The 26,844-nt window shown below is 46.4% G+C and overlaps 2 protein-coding genes across 6 annotated transcripts in view; one reads left to right on the top strand and one right to left on the bottom strand.

Annotated features, from left to right (window-relative positions):
* The window catches only part of jmy (junction mediating and regulatory protein, p53 cofactor), a 25,087-nt gene extending 10,669 nt beyond the window's left edge, over positions 1–14,418 (top strand). The window contains exons 3-11 of one of the 3 annotated variants that reach the window (XM_060050546.1): positions 3,007–3,157; positions 5,802–5,971; positions 6,190–6,382; positions 7,699–7,889; positions 8,455–8,541; positions 8,991–9,077; positions 9,866–10,397; positions 10,618–10,970; positions 11,002–14,418. In XM_060050546.1, coding sequence (XP_059906529.1) covers positions 3,007–3,157; positions 5,802–5,971; positions 6,190–6,382; positions 7,699–7,889; positions 8,455–8,541; positions 8,991–9,077; positions 9,866–10,397; positions 10,618–10,937 — 1,731 coding nt within the window. In that variant the 3' untranslated portion in view covers positions 10,938–10,970; positions 11,002–14,418. Of the gene's footprint in view, positions 1–3,006; positions 3,158–5,801; positions 5,972–6,189; positions 6,383–7,698; positions 7,890–8,454; positions 8,542–8,990; positions 9,078–9,865; positions 10,398–10,617 lie in introns of all 3 variants that reach the window. The other 2 variants (XM_060050547.1, XM_060050545.1) reach the window with 2 other exon arrangements.
* LOC132456229 (homer protein homolog 1-like) overlaps positions 13,917–26,844 on the bottom strand; it is a 13,867-nt gene continuing 939 nt past the window's right edge. Inside the window, exons 1-10 of one of the 3 annotated variants that reach the window (XM_060050548.1) lie at positions 26,630–26,844; positions 22,788–22,944; positions 21,741–21,872; positions 20,770–20,862; positions 20,363–20,425; positions 19,257–19,405; positions 18,155–18,314; positions 17,670–17,780; positions 17,070–17,150; positions 13,917–16,571 (exon numbers count right to left, since the gene is read on the bottom strand). The exon at positions 26,630–26,844 is cut by the window's right edge and continues 939 nt beyond it. In XM_060050548.1, coding sequence (XP_059906531.1) covers positions 16,383–16,571; positions 17,070–17,150; positions 17,670–17,780; positions 18,155–18,314; positions 19,257–19,405; positions 20,363–20,425; positions 20,770–20,862; positions 21,741–21,872; positions 22,788–22,944; positions 26,630–26,634 — 1,140 coding nt within the window. In that variant the 5' untranslated portion in view covers positions 26,635–26,844 and the 3' untranslated portion in view covers positions 13,917–16,382. Of the gene's footprint in view, positions 16,572–17,069; positions 17,151–17,669; positions 17,781–18,154; positions 18,315–19,252; positions 19,406–20,362; positions 20,426–20,769; positions 20,863–21,740; positions 21,873–22,787; positions 22,945–26,629 lie in introns of those variants that run through there. The other 2 variants (XM_060050549.1, XM_060050550.1) reach the window with 2 other exon arrangements.

Raw genomic sequence — 26,844 nt, 5'->3', positions numbered from 1 at the left:
AATGGTGAAGAACCGATGACGGGCAGTCCTGTGTGCGCGAGAGGACTGGTTCTCCGGTTACCGGAGGGCCGTAAAGCGCCATGCATAATAGATGGAGCTCCGGGGACATCTGTGAGGCGCTGGTCTGGTCGCCGTGGGCACAGGTTGATCTAGATGACGTAATTTCATTATCTATAGAGACAGAATGCAGATGTCCTATTTGGACGCTGCGTTCTGACGCCTGCCGTCGCTGTCTTCCCGCCAGATGATGCAGGTCATATACCAAAATATAGAAGTAGAATGTGGTGCGGGGAACGCAGAAAAATAAGGTCTCACTTCACAGCAGGCGTGTATGAGGTTTCTATCATGTGACTGTCATTATGACCGATGACTCTGTAGTTTCTCCATCTTGGATCTGAGGGTTTGGCAGTAGCTCAGGAGGTAGAGTGGGTTGACTGGTAACCGGAAGGTTGCTAGTTAGATCCCTGGCTCCTCCTGGCTGAGTATCGAGGTGTCCCTGAGCAAGACACCTCACCCTGACTACTCCTGACGAGTTGGCTGTCGCCCTGCGTGGTTCTCTCCGCCATCGGCGTGTGAATGTATGAATGAACGATTGTAAGTCACTTTGGATAAAAGGGTAAAAATCCCCTAAAATGTCAAAACCGATATGTAAACAAAACTTTTAATGTCCTGCCTCCTGCTCGCGGAGTCCCAGTCCTTTCCAGCCAATGTTGGGATGTGCCCGGCGAGTTCTAGTGGGAAAACGTCTTAAAGTCTCTCATTCTCAACTGAAGCCACACAGGCTAGTGAGAGGGCCAGGGATCGACGTCCTGAAGCACCTCGTCTCCTGGCCCAGGGGATGGGTGTCATCCCTCCCTTTGAGTGAGCCTGTCTGTTTGGGACTCCTCTCCATTTGGGTCTCTCTGTGGTTTGACCCAGCAGCTGTAGAGCTGAGGTGTCGACGGACAACCAGGCTGCTCTTTGTTCCTAATTATAGAGCTGGGGAGAGGAAGTATACCCCAGAAGAGACCTTCTGCACACTTGTCTGCCTTAGTACTTTTGCCTCTATGGGAGTCAATTTAACACATTTTATTTGTATAATCTGTGACCAAAAATGATTGCAAAACTATCGCCATTATGAGGGAATTATAGTTTGCAGACCGACGGCGGTGTGAACGACGCGGGGTGACAGCCAGCACTTCGGGAGCAGTTAGGGTGAGGTGCCCTGCTCGGAGAATGCTCGACACACAACTAGGAGGAGCCGGGGATCGAACGAGCAACCTTCCGGTTACCAGTCAACCCGCTCTACCTCCTGGGCCACATGACGCCCGTACTCCAGTCACTATAGGTTGCTAATGGGAAAACGTATCTAGTGCAGGTTTAAATGAAAAACATAGACCCAAACATATTGGGACCATTTTTTATCTTACTATTTATCTCACGAGTTCAGCCCGACCAAAGGCCTCTCACTCAAGCACGTGCGCGGGCACACACACTCTCACGCACTCAGGCATTCACACACTCTTACCGACTCACACCTGAGGCCATTGCCTATTTTGATGCATTGAACTTGTGGAGGCCCCTCTGCTATTCATGTGGCCGTCGGTCATAAGAGGGCGTCACGCCACACTATACAGCACTAGATGTCTGTCTCCAGAATTAAAGGACTTTCTCCCTGGGTCCGTTCCATGTCTACTCCCTGGAAGAAAACCAGAAAAAAAAAAAAGGGCTTTTAATTTCCTCCTGTTCAGTTCTGGCAGTGTGGCGCTCCTCGTGTTACCTCAGTCCTTCACCCCTAGGTGTTACCACTTCCTCGGAGGCCTTGCTCTGGCCGTTTGCTTTCATTCCTGCTCTCCTCCCCCACCCTCTCCCTTTCCACCTTCCTGTTACTCCCTCTCCTCCTCCCATTTTCCTCTTAGACACACACACACACACACACACACACACACACACACACACACACACACACACACACACACACACACACACACACACACACACACACACACACACACACACACACACACACACGTAAATCAACCAGTAAGCCGAGGTTTGGAGTGCGATTTTCACCCAGTGTTATCTTAGATGTGGGACATGTATCCGGGAGGCTTGTGTTCACAGGCTGCCGCCTCATAGCAGGATGAACGGGGGCTGCCCCCGGAGTACATTTTGTTCCAGCTGCCCCCTTCTCTCTCTCTTGAATGCACCAGAACAACCCTTCCACGTGGCAGCAGTGTTCTGCTCTCTCAGGGTCCCTCCCAGAGCATGAGGAGAGAAGCACACCCTGTGGTCGGGGCAAAAGGGAAAGGGATTCCTGTAGGAATCGCCATTCTCAGCTTATATGATTCTGAATCGATTCACAAGTTTTATTATAATTGAGATGTTTCCTTCCCCCTTTGTCTTTGATTGCCGTGTTTACATTATGGCCAGCACTACTTGACTTTTTCAAGTAATAAAACAACATCCTCTTGTACACGCTTTACTATGCTTTAATGCCACAATGCCACACCACCTTCCTCAGCCCACAGTTTACCCGAGGAGATTCTGATTCTATATGACAAGTTATGAATCAAGAATTGGCTTTGATTCGAATCGTGACCCCAAGAGTCCTAATCTTATCTTGAGGTACCGACGGACTCCACCTTTGGTGGAGGTTCACTGCATACACACTGGGCTCTCGATGCTTGACTTCAGGAAGGCCTTTTGGCAAGGAAAGAGGCACTTTGTCTGCTTCCATTCAGACTGTACGCTTTTATGCTTTCTTCTCTCTTTGGAGGAAAGCCTCTTCTAAAGGAATAAATGTAAGATATGAGCATAAAATTAAGCATAATTGGGAATCTGTTTACATTTTACAAATGTAGTAGAGAATAGTAGAGGGCACTGAATGGAAACTGAGTCTAACGGGGTGTGTGTGTGTGTGTGTGTGTGTGTGTGTGTGTGTGTGTGTGTGTGTGTGTGTGTGTGTGTGTGTGTGTGTGTGTGTGTGTGTGTGTGTGTGTGTGTGTGTGTGTGTGTGCCCTGCAGATCACCCTGGAGACGGAGCGCCTGGGGCCACGCCGCGTGGAGGCACTGACCCGGGAGGATGAGGAGTGGCAGAGGAAGGCCCACGCCGCGGTCCTCTCCATCCAGAGCCTCACCGCCCGCTTCTTCCAGACCACCGCCCGTGCACAGAAAGGTGAGCAGCGCTGTGTATTCGCTGGTGCGGGAAAGAGGAATACATGTGCTTGATTTGACCTTAAAGGGGTAATATCATGCTTTTTTGGACTTTTCCCTTTACCTTAGACTGCTGTATGACGTATGTATACATGTATTACGTCCACTAAGCTAGAGAAATCTAAGTGCGAGCCAGGGGGAGTATTCATGCCCACCGAGAACGCTTCTCAATAAGTGCGTGAATCACCTCGTTGCATTTGCCGACGCACGCACATGCAAGGCGTTCGACCACTCAAAACAGAGTTGGCGTGCTCACCAATCACAGCAGAGTGGGCTACTTGGGAGGCGGGCCTTAAAGCGACATGATCCAAAACGTTGTTTTTGAAAAACGCTTGAAAAGGGGTATTTCTAACATACAGGCATGTACCTCTACTCTATTAGTACCCCCAAATGCAACTCTGTTTTATCTTGATGTCATCATCTGGCGTCTTATGATCCTTTGGAGAAGACGTATTCTGCTGTGATGGTTGATTCAGGATTAAGGGCTGTTCCTGTTAGCATGTTAGCTCATTCACCATGCTCTTGCCATGCTAACATGCTAACGGCCCAGGGAGCAATCTCGTGTACTTTCTTCAGAAAAAGCCCCCTGGCCTCTAGTTTACACACTGTAACTAAAGCATTGAGATCCTCACTACAGTATTCTCCTGTCCAACCATAATCTACAGAGCGGGACATGCCAAACTGACCTATTTAAGCCCTCGCATCAAGCCATTGGAGTCCTTAAACCACGGCAACTAGGGGTGGCCACCCTCATTCAAATGATGATAAATAAATGAATACACTTGATTATTCGTAATGACATGCGAATGTAGCTGTAGCAGGTATTTTATAAAAATACACATAAGAAGCCTAAGAAGTAAGGCACATGTTTATCAAATATGTAAAAAGCAGAAATAATAATAAGAAAAACAATTGCAATCGGTGTACATTAAATACATGTCTGTGCCTCTCCGCATCACGCGGGGGTATCAACCATAGGACTGCCCGCACACGCACAAGACGTGGCAACCTAAAGAAGCCAAGTGTGGAAATATTTACTTAGGGACAGTCAGGGAAAATACATGTATACAATGATAAGATACATGATACATGATATGGTACATGATGAAAAAAAAAATTTGACGAAGGAATACTATACAAGCAGCCTCCGTCTAGGCCTGCACGATAAATCGTTATAGAATCACGATCTCTATTCGCCCCTGTGTTGATTTTTAAGTTTTAAATTACTTCGATTATTATTATTATTATTTTATTTATTTTTTGAAGCCTTCATTTACAGGTGTGTGGAGTTGGTTCAGTAGTTATAAAAGGCCAGCAATTAAAGACAATGTGCTGCTAAATGTCTAAACTGAATCAATCTGTTTTTGAAATTGCACTTTAATCAGTTATAAAGGACCATATGAAACACAACGTGTGCAACAAAAACTTCATTTCGTGAGAAAAAAATCGGGGCAGAGAATCATGATATCAATTCTAAGCTAAAAAATCGTGATTCATATATTTTTCCCCGAATCGTGCAGGCCTACCTCTGTCCCAGTGGAGAGTCTTTTCCACATTCCATTTTCTGTTGTAAATTGCTTGGAATTACAATTAATTTAGAATGAAATAGGCTATTACAATTTTTCATTTTATGGCTTTTTAAAACCCATGGAGCATTCCTGGGCCAACTCCGAGTGTGTAGCTCTGGGGAAGGAAGAACTCCCTGTCCGTCTCTTTATTTGATCAGAACAAGAGGGGGTCAAGAGTTTGGGACGGTGGTCCTCGATGTAGGAACGCTTTCCTCCAGGAACTCCAGCGGTGGACATCTTTTTTGGCTAAACATGTTTAGGATAAGATTGAATGGAGTATTATTATTGGAAGATACACAGTATCTCTCAGTGAGGCAGTGAATGTTCAGGCTCTCATAGTCACATTGTCGGCACAGACGTCAAAGCAATTTAAGAAAAACAGCCCAAAAAGGGTTCTCAGTGTCTAAACTATCGAGGTGTGATGGGAGGAAGCACAAGATGAAACCAAAAGAGGCTCTCACCGTCTACAGCCTGGTTAATGACCAAACACATGTTGGCCACAGTGGTGTTACAGATGCAAACCAACACCTATCAAATGGAGTTCCCAAGGTGGAGGGAGAATAGAAACAAAACATATTAAATTAACGACTATTAAAGGTAGAGGTTGTATCGGTTGTGATAGTATTGTCATTGTCAGGATAAGTTTTTCCACAGCATTAAAATAATGTGTATGCCTGTACCTCTAGTGTTTTGTTTTGTTTTATTGTTACCTGTCAGAATCAGAATTAGAGTTACTAGAGTTATTAGAGTTAAGTACACAAGAGTACAATTCTGAGGCTTGGTTCCTCAACAGCCATATAGCAGCAACAATAAAAGATAAGTACAAATAAAAACAAGTAACAATAGTAGCAGCATCAATAGATCCAGATAATGGATAATAATAATACAAATTAAATGAAGTAATTTTAAGGAAAGAAACTAAAACAGTGGTATGAGGTGTAGTAGAGTCTAAAGTGTAAGTGTAAAGTGTTCAAGTGGTAGTGAAGGTCTGTAAAGGCCTAACTGCGTGTGACTGAGGTGTCCCCCTTGTGGTTCCAGCCATGTACGAGCGGATGCGCGCCGACCAGAAGAAGTTTGGTAAGTCGGCCTGGGCCGCCGCTGCCGGCCGCATGGAGCAGCTCCAGTATTCTGTCTCCAAGGAAACGCTTCAGCTGATGAGGGCCAAGGAGATCTGCCTGGAGCAGAGGAAGCATGGCCTGAAGGAGGAGGTATTACATCCCATAATCCACGCTGATGCTCATTCTCGCTTATTAACACCACAGGTGTCAGTCCACTCACTCACTCACTCACTCACTCACTCACTCACTCACTCACTCACTCACTCACTCACTCACTCACTCACACACCAAAAGTGTACAGTCTGTGCACAGGGCGTCTCCAGTCTGTCTGGGGTCTCTGTCCGTCTGACGCGGTGTGCTGTCTCCAGATGCAGAGCCTGCTGGCCGGGGCGGACGCCATGCTGCGCCTGGACCAGCTGGAGGCGCTCTACTACCAGCTGCAGCTGCAGCTGTACGACATCCAGGCGGAGGTGCTGCGCTGCGAGGAGCTGCTGCTCACCGCCCAGCTGGGCAGCCTCCGCAGGGAGATGACAGGTGGGCCTCTTGGGGGCGCACGCCATGGTACTACTGCTGGGAGCACACACACGCACGCAGGCAGGCAGGCAGGCAGGCAGGCAGGCAGGCAGGCAGGCAGGCAGGCAGGCAGGCAGGCAGGCAGGCAGGCAGGCAGACGCAGACGCAGACGCACATGCATGCACAAACACACACAGACATGCACAAACACACACAGACATGCACGCAGACACACACAGACATGCACGCAGACACACACAGACATGCACGCAGACACACACATGCATGCACACACAGACATGCACGCACGCATGCACATACACACACTCATATGGGAACACACACATATGGGCACACACACAAATAATCACACACACGAAGGCACAAACACCCACTGAGGCATAAAAACATATGGGCACCCGCACGCACGCAAAAAATACACGCACACACACACACATACAAATACACATACCCACATACATGTACACACTCACACACATGTCGTTACACCCCTACTACACACACACCACTGCGTTGAGGATGTGATGTGCTACAAATCCAAGATGTATCACAACGGTCTCAGAGAACCATCGATCACATGTTTCCTGGACAACGCACAAAACATATTCTCAAAGCGCTGCAGAATATTTAATTAATTTCGGCAGATTCAATCGATTCCGTACCCAATAATATTCTAGATGACAGTGTGGTGGCAACATGGCCCACGTCAATCGTTTCTGTATAAACTGAGTAGATAAGGAGTCATTCAAACTTATAACAATTATGGTCACATATTTAATTAATAAAGGCACAATAACATACAACAATCATACATCAAACATACATAATCTGAGGACCAACATATAATCATCCGAGGCCTCAGATGGGAGTTCGCCCTGTGTCTCTCCAAGAGCTCCGCAATGAGAAGTTCAATGCATGGGCAAAAGCAAGGACTTCTTATGCAGTGTTGTCAGCTGCTGAGAACAGCTGTACCCCCCAATAGAACTATAGCATTGGTTAACCAGATGGTAAACTATAGATGAACCCCCTCAGGATGTCATAAAGGGGGTCATAGCTGTGCCTGATCAGTTGGAGCCCTTGCTCCTCGACCTTCCCAACGGGGTCAGGAAACAGGCACTTACCAACATACCCAACAGAATGGCAGTTAAGAGAAACAGAATATGAAAAAAATATTTTCCCAGCAACTCCTAGCTAAACATTGTTGGTAACTGTGCTATAGGTGGAATAAAGCACTCCGCTCTATCCCGGAATGGGAGCATTCAGTAGTGGCGTTGGAGAGCCACTTCTGTGCACTCTGGACCCTAACGTGTCTTTCTTGTGTCGCCGTGTCTCCCGGCCGGCAGAGCGCCAGGACGAGGTGGTGTACTACGACGCCTACGAGAGCCCCGACGCCATGCAGGGGGGGGAGGAGGGCGGGGTCCCCCCCAGCCCCCTGACGGAGGAGCAGCTGGCGGTCCTGCAGAACAAGACCCGGCAGCTGGAGGCACGCAGGGGACGCATCACCTCCAAGAGAGCCTACCTCAAGAACAAGAAGGTAGGCGCGCCGCGGTTCTGCTGGGCACTGGGACGTCAAGCAGCGGTTCTGCTGGGCGGTAGGATTCCTCAAAGTGCCTTTTCATTTACAACGACTCCTAAAGGTGCTGGCGGTAAAATGTTTTGAGCCAACATTAAATGTTTGTGGTGAATCTTAACAGTGGAAGGTGAAGCTTTCACCCATGGTGCGTCGGTGACTATACACCAGCCTCTCGTCTGGTGGATGTGTAGTGGTCTCATTCAGTGTGCAAGGGTGCCTGTATATCATCTGCAGAGTGGATGTGTAATTGTCTCGTCTGGGGCGGCTGTGGCTCAGGTGGTAGAGCGTGATGGCTGGTAACCGGAAGGCTGCTAGTTCGATCCCCGGCTCCTCCTAGCTGAGTGTCGAGGTGTCCCTGAGCAAGACGCCTCACCCTTACTGCTCCTGATGAGCTGGCTGTCGCCCTGCGTGGTTGACTCCGCCGTCGGTGTGTGAATTTGTGACTGATTGGTTGTCAGTCGCTTTGGATCAAAGCGTCTGCAAAAATCCCCTAAATGTAAATGTCCCCTTCGTGGTTTTATTCCAGGAGATCTGTATCGTTAACCACAACCAGAAGATGGACCAGCGCCAGGGCTGCCAGGCAGACAGTGATTCCATCCAGGCACTGCACCAGGTACACTGTAATCAGTATACTCACTATCATCTCTATCATCACATGCTTTACCATCACAATGTATTCCCTTATCCAACCCATCCATAACGTTGACATTTCATTTACATTTACAGTCAGGGCATTTAGCAGACGCTTTTATCCAAAGGGACAGCGATCAGTATATTTGTCAAGAAGGAGAAATAACAATATATCGCTGTCGGTACAGTAAGGATGTTCATAGAACCTCCCAGCACTAACAATTGCTAGGTTAACCCATTCCCGTATTACATCAAAGATAGCTAGGATAAGATGCTACGCAACTAAGTACTTTATCTTTTCTTACATGAACCACAGATCATTCATAACATGTCTGCTTCATGATTTCGGCTTTATGCTATGGGCTTTATTTCTGATGCATATGATCCTGGGGTAAACCTCCTTCACAACTTGTCTTCCTCATCATCTCCTAGAAAGCCGAGGATGAAGAGGAGAGGAGGAGTGCCAGAGTGGGCCAGGAGAGACAGACGACCCTACTGGGACTACGCAGCCACAGCCAGGTCTGGTGCCTACTGCCCCTCACCCCCCTTCTCCTGCTGCCTCTCCTCCCCCACCCCCTACTCACACAGTTAACACTGAGACCTGGTCCCGCAGTCCTGCTGTGTTATAGCAGAACCTCTGACCCAGCCGTCCTATTGTTTTACAGCAGAACTTCCTGGGGGCTGAAGCGCTGCTGATTTGTGCCAGCAGATGAAGACACAATGTTCATTTGAAACCTCTCCGGACAGCTTTAACCTGTTAACGTGCTACACGATTTGTTTAAACAAATATGAAGCAAATACAATAATGCTCTGGGTTCACCTTTGGTGACATCACTGGCAGAGGATCATTTTGATAAATAGGAGCACAGGGGGAGAAAATCTCAAACCTGCGTACTTCGATGTCTGAGCCAGCTGTGTTTGTGGTTTGCTGACCTCATCCTTATAGAGTCACTGTGTTCTGTGGGCTTCTAAACCAAGAAACCATTCCAGGCTCTCCTTTTGCAAGAGGGGCCGTGGCGGCGAGTTGTGTGTCCTTTTGGACACTCCTAGTGTAACGCTGTGGTTTGTGTGGATGGTGACGCTCTGTCTGGTCAGCGGATGATTTAAAGTCTGCGTCCGAGCGAGCGTTAGGCTTCCCGGACACCTACAGGTCCAGCATAACGCTACGGTGTGTGGTGCATTTCAAACAACATACACAATGACGTCTGTCCCGTTTCACCTGAAACGTGAGAAACAACCACGGGACCCCCTGAGCGACCAATGTTTTCACTGATCTCACTGGTTTGTTCTTCTCTGGTCCCGTGCAGCGCTTCCCGGGCCATGTGACCCTGAAGTCCAGCCGGCTGCGCCTGGGCCTGCCCCACCCCCGGAGGAGAGCGGGGGCCCCCTCTGCCGGGGCGGGGGAGACGGCCAGCACCCAGGTAGCCAGCGTCCAGACGGACCTGGGTCTGGACCTGATTTCCGCAGTGCCCCCTCACGCCTGCGGCCACCAGAGCGCGTCTTTTCCTCCGGGGCGGTCTGCGCCCGGGAGCCCCTCCTCCCTCCCCCCGTTCTCCTCCATGCCTCCGCCCTGCTCCGCCTCCACGCCGGCCCTCTCCTCGGCCGCCGCTCCGCCCCCACCGCCTCCTCCTCCACCCCCGCCGCCGCCTCCCTCTCTGGAGGACCTGCAGGGTGAGGTGGGGCCGGAGGAGTCCAGGGGCCCCCAGCTCGGGGCCGGGTGCGAGTCCCTCCCCCTGGCCCTGTCGCCCTTCTCCCCGCGCTTCTTCGACAGCAGCCAGCTGCTCAATGCCCGGAAGAAGCTGAGGAAGACGGCGTCGCTGGACTCCACCTGGAGGAGAGGTACGGGCATCAGATCCTTATTTATTAGATTTACTATTTTTATTATTTACTTATTTATATTTAAATGACTCTGATATTGACGTGTGTGTGTGTGTGTGTGTGTGTGTGTGTGTGTGTGTGTGTGTGTGTGTGTGTGTGTGTGTGTGTGTGTGTGTGTGTGTGTGTGTGTGTGTGTGTGTGTGTGTGTGTGTGTGTGTGTGTGTGTGTGTGTGTTTCCCAGCGGGCTCCCCCATGGATGAGGTCCTGGCCTCCCTGAAGCGCGGCTGCTTCCGGCTGCGTAAGGCGGAGCTGCGCGTGCTGCCGGACCCCGACCAGGACGACAGCGAGAACATCCTGGCGCAGATCCGCCAGGGCGTGCTGCTCCGCAAGGTCCGTGGCCGGCCCGCCGACCACGGCCAGCGCCGGCCCGCCCCCCGCTTCCCCTCCTCGGCCGACGCCCTGACCCGCAGCATCCACGAGGCGCTGCGCAGGATCAAGGAAGCGTCGCCCGAGAGCGAGTCAGAGGACGAGGGCCTGCCCTGCACCGACTGGGAGAACTAGAGTCTGGAGCCTGGAGGACTAGAGCCTGGAGGACTAGAGCCTGGAGGACTAGAGCCTGGAGGACTTAGAGCCTGGAGGACTAGAGCCTGGCGGAGTAGAGCCTGGAGGAGTAAAACCAGATCGACGATCCCATGCTAACTCAGCAGACACAGAGGAGACGCAGGAGTCAGCCCTCAGAGCAGCGGTCCGGTGGATCTCCTGGCTCCTGTGTGCATCTCAGCGCTCTGAATCTGGCTCTCTGCTTTCCTGTGTTGGGTCGATTATCTTATCCTTGCGTTAAAGAGGCAGCAGACTTTGTACTCCTTCTTCAGTTTGCTGTGATGGGTTTGTTACGTTTGATGGGATGAGGTGGTTTTTATTTTAGGTTTTGTAATTCCACACTGAAATAAGAATCAGGATGAGGTCACTGCTGAACGCCAGCTCCACACATGAAAGTATTATGAAAATGACCCCAAATATATTGTTTTAAAAGGGACTTTTATTGCAAACAATAATATTATCATAGCAATAATAATGATACATTTTATTTGTAGAGCACTTTACATTCGAAAAATCTGAAATGGCTACAGAGTTTAAAAGGAAAGAAGGGTTGTTAAAACATATAATGCATACACAGTAAAAGAGAAAGCCAAAGGCTTTTTTAAAAAGATAAGTCTTAAGGTTTTGTTTAAAAACAGCTATAGTCTGTGGGGCCTTCAGGTGGTCAGGGAGGGCGTTCCATAGTCTTGGGGCAGCAGCAGAGAAAGCCTGATCGCCGATGGTGCGGAGCTTGGTCTTAGGTGGTCTGAGGGTGTGTGTTGATGCACAGCAAAGGGTGCGTGAGGTGGTCTGGGGGGTGAGGAGCTCCTGAAGGTAGGGGGTGGGGCATGTCCGTGGATGCACTAGTGGGTGAGGGGAGACCTTGTATTCAATTCTGAATGTGACAGGGGGCCAGTGAAGGGATCTGAGGATGGGGGTAATGTGTTCATATTTGCGCACCCTCATCAGGATCCTGGCAGCGCTGTTTTGTATGTACTGGAGCTTCTGGATGCTCTTGCCAGAGATCCCGATGAGGAGTGCATTGCAGTAATCCAACCTGGAGGAGACAAAGGCGTGGACGAGCTTCTCTGCATCTGCCAGGGTGGGTGTAGGCCGGAGTTTGGCAATGTTTTTGAGGTGGTAGAATGCGGTCTTGCGGAGGTGATTGATTTGGGTGTCATAGTTCAGTTGCTCCACTTTAACACCCAGGTTGGTGACAGATGTGGAAGGGGGGATGTTTTGGCCAGAGAAAGTGATATTGGTGAGGTGGGAGCAGAGCTGATGTGGTGTGCCGATGAGGATGGCTTCTTTTTTTAGAGCTGTTTAATTGAAGAAAGTTGAGCTTCATGCACGCCTCTTATCTCCTCCAGGCATGTGGTCAGTGTGGATGTTGGCAGGGGGCAAGAAGAAGTGGGGGTGGTTCTTGGGTACAACTGTGTGTCATCAGCATAGCAATGGTAAGATAACCCATGCCTGCTGATGACGCTGCCCAGGGGGAGCATGTAGATGGAGACAAGGGTGGGGCCCAACACCGAGCCCTTGGGGACACCGCAAGTGACACTGTGGGTGTGTGATTTTGCTTTGCCCAAGGGCGACGTGCTCGGTTCTGCCGGTGAGGTAAGAGGTGAACCAGTTGTGTGTATTTCCTATGAGTCCAATGGTGTATTGCAGGCGTTGGAGGAGGATATTGTGGATATAGCAATATTATATTTGCCAGTGTAGAATCTGAAAACAATGTATGTTGTTGCATATATTGATTTTGCGCTCACGGTTTGGTATATCGATTGTTTTCCAGGGGAAAATATCCAAACTAATGCTAGCTCTCTGTAGACCGCTCTCCCGCCACTTACTGAAGGATGATCTGACTCCTGGGGGAACCTGAGGAAACCTTCTTTGAGGTGGTCCTCACTGAATGCATTCTGCTGCAACCTGATCAACACTGGTCTTGTTATCAACCAGATCAACACTAGTCTTGTTATCAACCTGATCATCCGTGGTCTTGTTATCAGATTGTATCCAGATGACAGGAAGTCTTGGCTTGTTAATATGTCCCTCAAGCAGTCCTCAAGTATTCTGCTGAACATAAACTCACATTGTTCCCACTTCCTGGTTCAACAAGGATACATCTATGCCACACCTTTCTACCCATTGGTGACACACGCATTAACATGTTCTGAAATGTATTGTTAAAAAGATACCATATTACTCTTTAACATATCTGGAATTCATTCTCATCTAAGGTTCCCCTGATAGGTTGAATATGGCAAACATGTGCGATAATTTATCTTAAAACGGCAGCCTCCAGCAGGCTTTTATTGGGGGTTAAAGGCCAAGACAGAGATGGCTGAAGTTTAAAGTTGTGGTAACTAGTGGTAGTGATCCTCTATCCTGATGAAGGTATTGTTCATATGTTGAGATCTGGTTCCCTCTGCTGCTCCAAATGGCCTCAAAACAATGTGGCTTGTGTGTGTGTGTGTGTGTGTGTGTGTGTGTGCGCGTGTGTGTATAATCTTTTTATGTATTTTTTTGTACTGTCAGTTTCAACTGCCTTTTTTCATCATTTGAATGTGATGTGTTACGGGAGGTGATTTTGTGTCGATTTTATACTGATTTATTACGTGTACATTGTGTCAAACCTTCATTGTCTTTCATTTGAAAAGACGGGGGAAAGTCATTGTAGGAAACCACTTGCACTGAGTACAATCAGTAGGGTTGAAGATGTACTGATAAGAACCAACGACTGCTGTCCACACACAGGAGCTCTCTACTCTCTACTGAGATGACAACTGTAAAAACAATTCAAACTGATTCATCCAAACCTTTTTCTAAATCGCTGTCTTTAAGAATGAAGCGTGCCGTTGTAAAGGCTCCGTCTACAGCAATGAACAACCATATATAAATAGATCATGAATTTCTGCCCACCTGTGACCAGTCAAATTGATTTAATGTTTTTCCCGTGAATTGCTGTCCTGTCCATGATTATTGTGTGTGGGCTGGTGAAGCAGATGTATTATCGTATTTTCATTCTTTATTTTAATATATATATCAAAATGTACTTCTTGTTTTTAGATGTTTATAAAATCCAAACAATTAAAATCCTTGTTATACATTTATATTCTCTGGTACAGGACACAGCTTTAACTCTGTGGAACTCCCTGTATGACCAAATACCTGGCTCCTTTCAAAACAAGCCTATTAAGTTAAGTGCAATAATTTAACAAAAATATGTTATATGAATAGAACTATTGAAGTGGAATTTATGAAAAGGATATCTCTGCATGTGATAAATTTAGTATTTATTAAAAACCTCAAATTTTTAAATGTAGGATTTATAAGGCAGTATCAAAGAATGGAATATACTTTTTAAGATTTATGATGCACTGCATTTCTCATCCTTTCCTACCATTACATTCCTATTTCCTTTCTATATTGTATTTCAAATAAACACAAGGGCCTTTTTCCACTTTGCTGAGTGTTTTTTATTTCCTCTGGTGGTATGGGAATGCATTTATAGGAACAATTTGATTAACCAATTGGCAGATATTAGTTGATTAATCAAGAATCTATAGTCATATCCATTAAATGACCACAAGTTTGCTTTTGCTTCATAAATATCAATAATGTGCAGCTTGTCCTTGTTTTAGACCAATTCGGTTTTTTACACAGAGGTGAAATAGTAGGGTCACACAGGTGGACCTCATAACATTAATTCTACCTCCAGATGTAAGAGTTATGATTACTATTTAAGTACTATTTCATTTACTTTTCAATGCATGCCAATTGATTCCAGCTCAATTAAACACCCCCTTGCCAACTTGAACAAGAATCACACCTTAAAGAATGACGCATCTGCATTTGTTTTTCTAATTTGCTTTACTATAAACTGAAAATTACAGTTGTGTTTAAGCCTGCAGTATACATTACACTTTTTTTTGTAAATATATTTTTCAAATGTACCCGAACTGACAGCAAGCCCTTAAATAGTGTTCATTGTGTATACATGGTATAATCTTTACATTAAATCACAGAATTTTTGGCAATAGTAAACCAACAACATCGTACCACAGTTAGCTACCAGTGATGATCTTTGTACCAAAGGCAACGTCAGGAAAACTCTCAACAGGACATTATGTTTGGCAAGAGAAAAAAGTTTCTTCAAATTCAACCCCACCCACTGCATGAAGGTATCTTTATTTGATGTCTTTTGATCAATAGTTCAAAAATATTGCCAGTTTCTTCCCAAAAACTACCTGGACACCCACATACCATACAATAAAAAATATCAAGCGAAAATTTAACATCTGTTTCAAACAATTTTCATCATAATAATAACTGAACAAAAGCATAGGGTCAAATGATTGCACTCAAAGTAGCAACAAGATACAAAGGGAAAAGATTATTAAAAAAAAACTCCTCGCACACAATTTCATTTTCACAAGTGCACTAGGATTTTCCATTAGTATTAAAAAGCGTATAGAAAGAAACACAGGTGTACACGCTTGTCTTCATACTAACTGAAAGAGGAATATATTACCTGAAAAAAGCGAGACTGAAAAGTCTTTTGACTGTTTGACTTCCCTTTAGTTTGTATTGCTCTTGTTCTAGGAGGTCAGCCCCTCTGTGCCGTGGTCTCAGTCCTCCTCTTCGGGATCACTGTGGGAACAGTCGTTGCGTTCCCAATGCATCCCTGCCTTACGCCACTCAACTCAATTTCCAATCTCAAAGTCAAAGTTTAAAAAGTTCAACAATTCAATAATAACCAGTCGTAGTCCGAGTGAGTAAATGCTTGAATGCATGAAAATAATAGATACATCGAATGGAGCGTTTACTCATTTCATTAAAGTGATTTTTTTTGGCTGAAATCGACATCGGTCTTCGGTCTCAACATCCGTTTAAAAATATCACAAAAATGCGATTTAAAAAACACACAGGTGATTGAAAGAGGGGAGGCGACCGTCACCAACCACAGGTGAAGAACACACCAAGAACGCACCAATAGCAAAGCTGAAGAACAAGAGTGTCTTGGTGAAGAAGGATATTAAAGTGGTACAAAAACTAAACTATTGAAATGTCCACGATCCCTCTGAACGCCGGTGTGCACGGATCATTCAGAGCTTATCCCCTGTGTTATTTTCCCCTTTGGTCACTCAAGCGAATAAAGAAAATTCCAGAGGTTATATGGAGAAGAGCAGGAGATGGGCGTGGCCGCCTCATGTAAACGTGTACCGACAGACCCAAGATGAACCCAGAAACCGAGATAGAAAAGTAGAGTGCAAACATACCCACTAATAGGTGACGAGCATCAGTGATAAAAAATGACCGACATGCGAGCACTGCCCTCTGCCTTCTCTCGTGTGTTGCGGGGAGGAAGAGGTGTCTCTGCGTGGATCATATACTCTATCTCTTCATAAATACACCGTCTGTGTCCTAGCTGCTCTCGATGAGCTTGGCAAGCGTGTCCCGCAGCTCGGTCAGCTCGAAGATCTTCCCGTCCAGGAGCTGCAGCAGGGAGCGCAGATGGGAGCGGAAGGTCTCCCGCTCCTGCTGGGTGTTCTCCGCCGTCTGCTCCAGGGCACTCAGCCGCGCCTCCAGGTTCTGGTTCCGCTCCTCCGTGGCCTGAGGGGGGAGGGGCACGCCCCCGGGGAAAGGGGTGAAAGAAGGTCACGGTAAAGTGTCGGGAAACCAAGGGTCAATAATGGGAGAATGATCTGAAGGTCTCCTGCTTATTCATAGATTAAAGGGGTGATATTCTGCTACCAGGTCCAGGTGTGAGTGTTATTAGGCGTTACAAGCCGTTTGAAAGAGAATTGATTTTCTTTAGAATTTACTGATTTTCCAATGCTTGTAATGGCTAAACAAACTCACACCTGATGGCATGATATCACCCCTTTTAACATTATTGTATGTCAGTACTTTGACCAGTACCAATACACTTGCTTTACAGTATTTGTATAGGATTAAAAAACCTCTTTGAAGTTCTACTTCACAGAGTTTCTACTGTTGAGTTCTATCAGATACACGGCCACTCGTGATGTCACAAGCAGACAGAGCTAAAATAACCCTTCTCCTTAGAGGAGAACATGGGTACGACACAGCTAAGCCGAGATGCCTCACCTGTAGTTTCTGCGTCAGGGATTCTTTCTGCTGCTGGAATTCGTTGGCGACCTCCATCTCTGCTTTAAGTCTCTCTAGCTCCTGGGGACAATGAACCGGTAATTAGACATACATGGCCTAGTGTGAGTGCAGGCCAGAGAACAATGGGGCCAGTTGAGCACGCTTAGGTGTGTAAACGGCCAACGGCCACGGCCAGATGGCCTAGTGTGAGTGCACCCTTATTTGCTTAACAGTTGTTTTGACCAATTTGCTGGAGGCGGGGCTCTGTAAGTACTGTATGTCATTGCCGAACACAACTCGGCCAGCAGAAGTAAACTGTAAAGGGTGTGTGTAAAGGTTCAAATAAACACTGTGTGGACTGTAGAAATACACACATTCAAATCCCCTTCTTGAAGCAACACTTTCCAGAAGGGAATATCTCAGTAACACAACAGGAAAAAAGGCGTAACTCTGCCCCTCTCGGTTCCTAGTTTCCGGCCCAGGCTCTGTGCCGTCTCCCCCCAGAAGTTCTGCTGTAGCGTAGAACTACTGGACCCAGGATAACAGGGACATCATCTAGGAAGGTAACACCTTCTGTTGCTTCATTGGAGCCCAGAATACCTCTTCCTTGGCCCCCAGCGTGGCCTGCAGCTCCTCGATGGTCTGGTTGAGGTCCGTCTTCTGGGCCTTGATGACCGCTGTCTGACCGCTCACACACTCCAGCTCCGTCACCTGAGGAACCAAACAATGGGACCTACATGCTAGTCTTGAGTCAACCACCTAAAGGCTGTTAGAGGAACTACATGCTAGTCTCTACCGTGAACCACCTAAAGGCCGATAGAGGAACTACATGCTAGTCTCTACCATGAACCACCTAGAGGCAGTTAGAGGACCTACCTGCTAGTCTCTACTGAACCACCTAAAGGCCATTATAGGAACTACATGCTAGTCTCTAACGTAAACTACATGTTAGAGGAACTACATGCTAGTGCCTTGCTCATAGCGGGAGCTTGGTTGAATGGCAATGTAGTGTAATGTGTTCCATCCGTCTTTATTTTAGTTTTTTTTGCAGCAGTGGGATGTATCTGGGCCGACGATGACAGTACCCTCTTGTGTAGCCTCTCGGCCTCCTCCTGGTAGGCCGCTAGCTGCTGCTTCCACTGCTTCACGTTAGCCGTGGACTCCAGCAGCGCCGCCGTTAGCTTAGCGTTGTTTCCCTTCAGGGCCGCTAGCTCCGCCTCCCAGTGCTTGTTGATGCTGGTTGAACTGACAGGGATAGGAGATACATAGATACAAAAAATACAGCTTGAGTTCCTATCTAACTCCACCAGGGGGAGGTAGAATAATTTTTTCCAGTGAGATTCCACAAATGTTTCACTCAATGTTTAACTAATGTAATGAAAATGCATACATACATTTAATGTAATATATATATATATACATACAAACAATAATAAATTTAATCTGAGCACGCCTTTTTTATTTAGCATTAATGTTACAAGCATTTCCTCTGTGCTACACAGCCTGTGTTCAAACAATGTGAATAATTAGGCTAGTTTCATGACACAGACTCATCAATCATGAAACCATTAACAACTGGTCCAAGTTAGCCATCTTGAAGAGTGTGATCAGATCCCATCTGAACCAGTTCTGGATTATTGATGGGGAACTACACACATGGCTTTAATGGGACTCTGACGCAACGGGAGGACATGAATAATGAATGAATGGCTGAATGATTGAATGAATGAAGTTGACACAGAGAGCATGCAGTCACTCAACCACTACGTTTTTATTTTAAATCAGGAGGGAAAAAAAATCACCTTTAATTCAAAATGTAACTGGTTAAATAACATGTAACGTGTGGACATGAAAATACTTTTTTTTATCAGATGCTTTACTAATCCTGATTTCTTTATTTGGAGGCTTCAACGGCCATTATAATGTGTGCTTTTACATGAATACACCCTTTCCCCATCGCAGGACCAACACTGGTGTCGCTCATCCCACTAGTATGGGTCTGCTCTTTCATGAACCTATGACAGCCCTGTGAAGGGAAGGGGCCATGGTCAATGTGTGACATGGTCTCTAGTTCAGGTCCACTCACACGTCCACCTCTGGGAAGGAGCCCTAAAGCCCCCGGTACCCTAACAGAGCAAGCGCTAGCTACCCTAGCGCTCTAGGCTATCTTTGGGGGTCTCCACTCACCTGTGGGAGAAGGGCAGTGTGGGGGTCGGGGGATCAGGCCTGGGCTCTGTGTGTTGGGGGGTCCCCGGCGTCGCCCCCCCGTCCTCGTCGTCAGTACCGTTGATGCTCTCGGGGGTCACGGGGGACAGGAGCTCCCCCGACGCAGACTCCTGCGTTTTTGGTACCGACACAAACGGTTTGCAAAAGTCACCGTCAAAGTGCAACATCGGATTAAAGAGTGTGTTGTGAAACGGGAACCGTATAGCGCCTTACTCTGTGGCAATTTAAGGGGGTCCTATTTCGGCGTTGCGTTTACCAGCCCGCCCTTACAGGCCATTCTGTGACATCACTAATGGAGACCCTTCCGATTCCTGAGGTCCGACCAGTTACGGTATAATAGGGAACCCTCAGACTATTCTATGATACGAACAATAACACTGAGGACAGAATACAGCAAAAATTCAGTTCACTATATCAGGCCGGAAGCCAACCGGTAAGGAACGCAAAGCAATTAAGAAATACATTTTCTGAGTCAGACCACTAGAGGAATGTCTGTGAGTGATAGTGCGTGTGTGTGTGTGTGTGTGTGTGTGTGTGTGTGTGTGTGTGTGTGTGTGTGTGTGTGTGTGTGTGTGTGTGTGTGTGGGGGGGAGGCGGGGGGAGAAACACATTATGTGGGATTAGGCTGGTTGTTAATCACACATCACAGTGATGAGGAGGGATATGTGTTCATCAGAAACCCCCAGGGTTGGTCCACACAAAGAAGGGATTAGGACGTCAAGAAGAACACAACAACATCCAGAAGACAAACACAAACCAGGATAATGGGGAGAGATGCTAAACTGTGATGCTACATGTTGAGCTAGCAACGTAGAGGACGTCAGCGGCCCCATATCGTCCCAGATAAGATAGAGGCTCCATATTCTATCAGGGGGGTTAATGTAATAATAATAATAATACATTTAATTTAGAGGCACCTTTCAAGACACCCAAGGTCACCTTACAGAGCATATAGTCATCATACATTTAAAAAAAAAAAAATGTAGGGATACATCAGGGAATAGGAAGGGCCGCCTGGGGTGGGGGTGAGCGGGAGGGCTGGTGGGGTTCTCCATGACTCCTGTTACCTTCTTTTTACCGGCTTGGTGGACTGACACTACAGTCCTTCTCACAGCCGCCACCTGAGGAAGCTTGGTTGAGGACGAGAGCATGAAGACAAAGAGCTACACGAGGTGTGGAGGATCGATGCAAGGCTTGTACAGGTTCATCCCTAGTAGCATGGACGTATTTTATGATGGCTACTTGTGCTTGTGTGTTTGTGTGTGTGTGTGTGTGTGTGTGTGTGTGTGTGTGTGTGTGTGTGTGTGTGTGTGTGTGTGTTTGTGTGTTTGTGTGTGTGTGTGTGTGTGTGTGTGTGTGTGTGTGTGTGTGTGTGTGTGTGTGTGTGTGTGTGTTTGTGTGTGTGTGTGTGTGTGTGTGTGTGTGTGTGTGTGTGTGTGTGTGTGTGTGTGTGTGTGTGTGTGTGTATGTGTACCTGTGAGGGGGTGCTGGTCAGCTCCATCTTGTCATGTGACTGCTCCTTGGCCAGGCGCGCCGCCTCCTTGAACTCTGCAAACTTCTCTGCAAACTGAAAGCAAGAATATAAGAAATAAGGTTTGAATCTACCACCAAGTCCATAACTAGGATGTTAAACAAAACAATCAGGGTGGAGATTCATACCTCAAGTTATATTCATAAAGTTTGATAATTTAAACAAAGATGGAAAGTGCTTTTTCCCATTTCTTCTAATTAGGAATCGTAGGTTTAAGCAATAGATCACGCCAGGCTGTGGTATGTGCTCATTCTACCACTGTTAAGGGGCGTTGTCCGGCCCCGACGCGCAGCGGAGGGCCGGCGACCCCCTTCACAGTGGTATAATGAGCACATACCACTGACTGAAGTGATCTATTGCTTTTATACAACGGTTACTATTATGGCAAAACGAAAGTTATAGACACACTACATTTAAAAAGAAACCAAGAAAGTCAAAGTAGCCGTTTTATTAAAGAATACAAAAAAGTAGTCCCTCCTGGCTGCCTTCAAAATGCACGACGGTCGCTATGCAACACACTTTAGCGTCCCTCCGAGAGAACGGTTGTAACGGTTTCCACTTGAAGGCGCGGAGTGATACTTTCACAAAATGATCGGGCGTCATAGCAGTTATGTATACGCTCATTATACAACAGTTAGGAACCAATCAGATCGCTGGATTTAGGCCCCCCGTTGTATAATTGTACATATACCCCACACTAAAATGTCCATTCCAGCATGAATCAAGATATTTGCCTCATCAACATATTCAATCATATTGTATTCCATTGTGTTACCATTAATAATTAACACAATAATAATTCACACCATTGTCTACCGTGAACAGACAGACAGACAGACAGACAGACAGACAGACAGACAGACAGACAGACAGAGAGCGAGCTAGCGAAAGGGAGAGAGAGCAAGCAAGCTCACCTTGAGCAGATGATTCTCCGAGGGAAAGCCCAGACCGTAGACGGTGTTGGCCCGGCTGTCAGCCCACTGGCCAAACTTCTGGGATGTCTTAGTGAAGGTCATGTTTGGCGTGATGGTGCTGTTGATGATGGCCTGCCGACACAACCACCAAAACCAGGTCAACGGCCGTATACACACAGTGCTTTGCATCGTGTTTTCCATCATTTAGATTCATTTTATAATGAGTTCTGAATAATTTTGCCATTCTTATTATTGTTATTATGTGACGTTAGTAAGCCATCGCAACCCATTCGTTGTGTTCTCCATTGTTCGACTTCATTTTGTTCCACCCTGGAGCGTGAGCTGCAAGCTGTTGGTATTGTGTTGCTCTTGAGGGGACTCAGCAGCCCTTGTGTCCAGGCCTGCTGTTGTCAGCTCTGTGCTTGCTGCAGTCCTCTCTGTCACTTTGTGACGCCAGCAGCACATGCTTAATAAGCCTTCATATGTTGACCTTCGTATGACCCTGTGTATCTTCATTTGTATACTCGATCCTCAACCCCCACCGTTTATTTCCCAAAAACACTTAGGCCACAGCAATGTTCCCTGTCCTGCTCTTATCTATTGTTCTCTTATCGTTCTCGCTGCTCCAGGCCTGGATGGAGCAACAGAACACACGTTACATAACCAAGCCAAAATAACTCACACCCCCACTGCTCTCGAGACAGAAATAATCATCTCTGCCACCAATATGTTCTCCCCGATCTCTACTGGTGAGGGACCAGTCCATCTCCCAGTGCAACTGCAATGGAAACATGGATTTGTGTGTCGAACCAGAGACGTCATGTAAGCCCTGAAGGGCCCCCATCTTCGGCCGGCTGTGGGTTTAGTTCGCCATCACAAGCCGACCCGTTTATGGCATCACAAGTGGGAGTATCCACCGCCCCCCCCCAGATGCATGATGGGTAGGTCATCCCTGGTGCTGACCCAGTGGACCGTACCACCTTGTAGGCTGATCCATCGTACATCAGTCCCCCCCCCCATACATACATGCAGAGTACAGGCACTGACCTTTGACCCCTCCAGGCTGATGATCCGGTAGACATTGCGGGTGCTGTCGTAGAAGTAGGACACGGTGACAGCGTGTTTACTGGTGGGCACCCAGTTCTTCTTGGTGCTGGGGTCGATCTGGAACACGTGGGCCCGCGTGCTGAAGATGGGCTGCTCCCTAGAGAGACACACAGGCTCAGTACCTGTTCCCAACATAGTGGATGTTACGTTCTTACCGAGGACTCAACGGACCCATGGAATTTATTCATAAATATATATATGATTACATATATCATAATGTGTATATATATAATATATAATATAAACATATATCAAATATACATAATATAAACATAATAAGCACGGGTGTCTATATTCCGCCGTTATCTATTTCTCTATATTTTATATAGACACACCAAACACTGAACCACGTGATTTTGTGAAATGTTCCTCCCCCACAAGTTATGTATAGATAACAGCGGACAATATAGATACCTGCAAGCACGCACACACACACACACACACACACACACACACACACACACACACACACACACACACACACACACACACACACCACACACACCACGCACACAAACACACACACACACACACACACACACACACACCTAGGGCCCGACCGATTCATCGGCCTGCCGATTTAATCGGCCGATTATAGCCTTTTTGAAAATAATCAACATCTGCCAAAAAGACGCCGATTGCAACCGATTTTTTTATTATTTTTTTTGAAATGTTATTGCGCTTAGTATCCTGCAGATTGCGCTCCTACTCGCCTTGCTAACTACCAACTTTAGCTGGAGTAAAAAAGAGGAGATTGAATTTTACCGTACAACATGAAAGCACGCTCGCTCAGGCAGCTGCGCGCTCACCTCACCAATGTACACAAGACACGTTGTTTGAGCATGTTGTGCCTGTTTTTCTTTAGGTCCCAGGCCATGTTAATTTGTTATACTGTAGACTCTAACGGCGAGACCATACTGTTCAGCACGCACGTGTTAGTCACTGCTCACGAGCGCAGCACATTGGGAGTTAGTTATTTATTTTACATTTTACATTACACTCATTTTTGACTGTAAATGTATTTTAAAACAATCAAAGGTTCTGCATTCAATTCACATATTCGTCAAAAGTGTTTATAGTATATTTAAGGTATAAAAAACTACGTTTTATAGGCTTTTTTTTGTTTTGTTTTTAATCGGCCGATTAAATCGTAATTTTTCTCTGAAAATAATCGGCATCGGCACTCAAAAATCAATATCGGTCGGGCCCTAACACACACACACACACACACACACTCACACACACACGCACACACGCACACACGCACACACACACACACACACACACACACACACACACACTCACACTCACAGACACACACACACAGATGTACACCCCCTTGGGAGCCACCAGGGGCTCATTTGTAATAATCAATTTGCAACATCAGATCCCACAAGCAGAGCCCCCTGCACTGAATGCTTCCCTAATGCAAATCACAGATGTCGATTAGATAATCGGTGATGTGACGCCACGGCAACGATCCACACCCATGATGTGTGGATAAACCAGGACTGAAAGAGTGCTATTGTGTATAACTGAATCTCCAGGGCAAGATAAGCATTTAAGATAAGCTGGTCCCTAGATAAACAATACGTGTGAACACTAGAACTCACTCATCCTCTCCATGGGGCGCCAGCAACAAAAAGAGAAACAACAACATGTAGCCACTCTGTCCTCCCCCTTTCACACTCAAAGCCTCCAGCACTAGAAATCACGATTTGCCAAGTTATTTATATTAAATTGCCGGCATAGCTTGGCGGCTGACAGGCTTATTGACAGGCTTCATTGACAGCCTTAAATTAAGTATCAATGTACGCATTGTTTTGTAACAGGTGCAGTACAGGATGTCATTATGTGTGACGGCATGGGTTTCCACCCAAGGTTGTACTTAAATTCCAGGACAAACGTCCAAACGTCCAAGTCTTAGGATGTCATGATATCATGGTTGTATGGTATGGATCAACACCCCAGTGAGTGGGTTCGTTAGCCAGTATGAATTTCAAGTGATGGATAGCACATAATCCCCTTTGATGATTTAATCTATTGCAGCATTGGGACCAGTCTAAATGACTAAGTGCTATGATTATTTCAACACTTCACTACAATCCCTACAGATAGATACACGACAAGTGCACGCAACAACTCTGAACATCACAGCAGGTGGACAGTGGCAGACACAAATTATGTGCTAAAATTATTCGCACATCCCTGTCTTCTAGGATCTTGATCAACGTATGCCAGATATTTTTCTTATTGATTTGTAGCATTTATTAGATCCCAAAAATGACCATCCTAAAAAACAACATACTATGAATCACCAATCAATCATTTTTCAATATACATACAATTCGATGTATGTATTATAGCATGATAATCGCAATAACTGAGTTTTGGTACGTCTTGCATTGCATCTTCACCAGGTCGTCACAACCATTGTAAGTAGTCAGGAGGAGTAACTAGGCATCAGTAGCCCAGTATAACTAACCTAGCTGCTTCATCACCATGACAACTACCATGTGACTGAGAGCTGGTCATGAGCTGGGAACATCCTCCAAATCATCCACCCTGAACCAATCAGGATGCTGCCTGGTATCATTTTTTGTTAACCCACTCACAGAGGGAGGAAGCTTTGCTTGTCATACAAGCACATTTTGCTTTATTTAACAGCTGTGTCATGCATGTCATGATGGAGGGTGCTCTATGTGTGTGTGTGTGTATGTTAGGCATGTGTGTGTATGTGTGTGTGTGTGTGTGTGTGTGTGTGTGTGTGTGTGTGTGTGTGTGTGTGTGTGTGTGTGTGTGTGTGTGTGGGTTGGGAATGTGTGTGTGCGTGTGTGTGTGTGTGTGTGTGTGTGTGTGTGTGTGTGTGTGTGTGTGTGTGTGTGTGTGTGTGTGTGTGTGTGTGTGTGTGTGTGTGTGTGTGTGTGTGTGATTAACCGTTAACAGGCATCTTAGCACAGACTTGCTTCTTCTGTAGGTGTCAACGTCCAGAATTATTCATTTTGTGAGCAACAGAACATGAATCCCCGGCCTTGCATCCATATGCGAATCCAGAAAAACATTTAATAATCATATCTGGAGATTGTAGGTGCTACCTTTGGAAGGAGGTAAATTCTCACAACCGTTGTCTAATCGACCTCTAACATTTTTGCTATTTTTCAATACAGTCGACGTGATGGTGGTTGTTGTGAGGCAATAGCTTAGACCTGATGGGTTTCTGAATCAACGGTGTTGTAACAGTATTCTATTCCACTTTTGATTGTGTTATAATCAAACTGAACTTTGTTACAATCAAATATATATAATTATTCCCTCCCTGACATAGCAGTACACTGTAATTTCTTAATAATTACAGTGTACTGCTGTGTTCAAACTATTATTCAGAACTTGGATTTTCGGTCCCCTTCCAATAATTTGGTTTAGTGCTGCAAGGTATTTATTTTATTTCATATAGCAAATTAAGTATCTAATTTAGGATGAGAGGCTGGTCATCATCACTTTCATATATAATTATTGCATTATGTCAGCAAGTATATGAAAAAACAAGTGCATTCGATTAGGCTACTGCATATTTATGTCCCTACAACTGCCAAATTGTGTTAAGTCACTTCAAAGTCAGCCAGCAAGCTAACTTTGCAAAAGTGGCAGCAGCTATCCCAGCCCTCCCCTGCTCCCAGACGGCTGGTCCCGTCCTGGAGTCCTGGCTGCACTCATCAGACACAGCAGAACACCGGTGAGGGCAGGTCTGGTCTCTTGGATGTGTGGTGTTGTGCGTTACATACCCCATTTTTTGTAGAATTGGGCCACTTGGGCTCCTTTCAGTGGTTTCTCTGGAGGGCGACCTGGGGAAAGCTGGAGGGTTCTTTATATTAACAGTAGTATCTGTTGAACCCAATAAGCTGAAGTCTGGACAGCGGGGGGCTGGTGTGAAGGAGGTACTAGGCGGTTCAGACCGACATGGTCCAGTCGGTGTGCTGTCTCTGGTGCAGTGTGTGGC

This window comes from Gadus macrocephalus, chromosome 4 (assembly GCF_031168955.1).
Source record: "Gadus macrocephalus chromosome 4, ASM3116895v1".
In the NCBI taxonomy this organism is placed as follows: Eukaryota; Metazoa; Chordata; class Actinopteri; order Gadiformes; family Gadidae; genus Gadus; species Gadus macrocephalus.
Note: the sequence above shows the minus strand (reverse complement) of the source record. Positions and strands in the feature narration are given on the sequence as shown.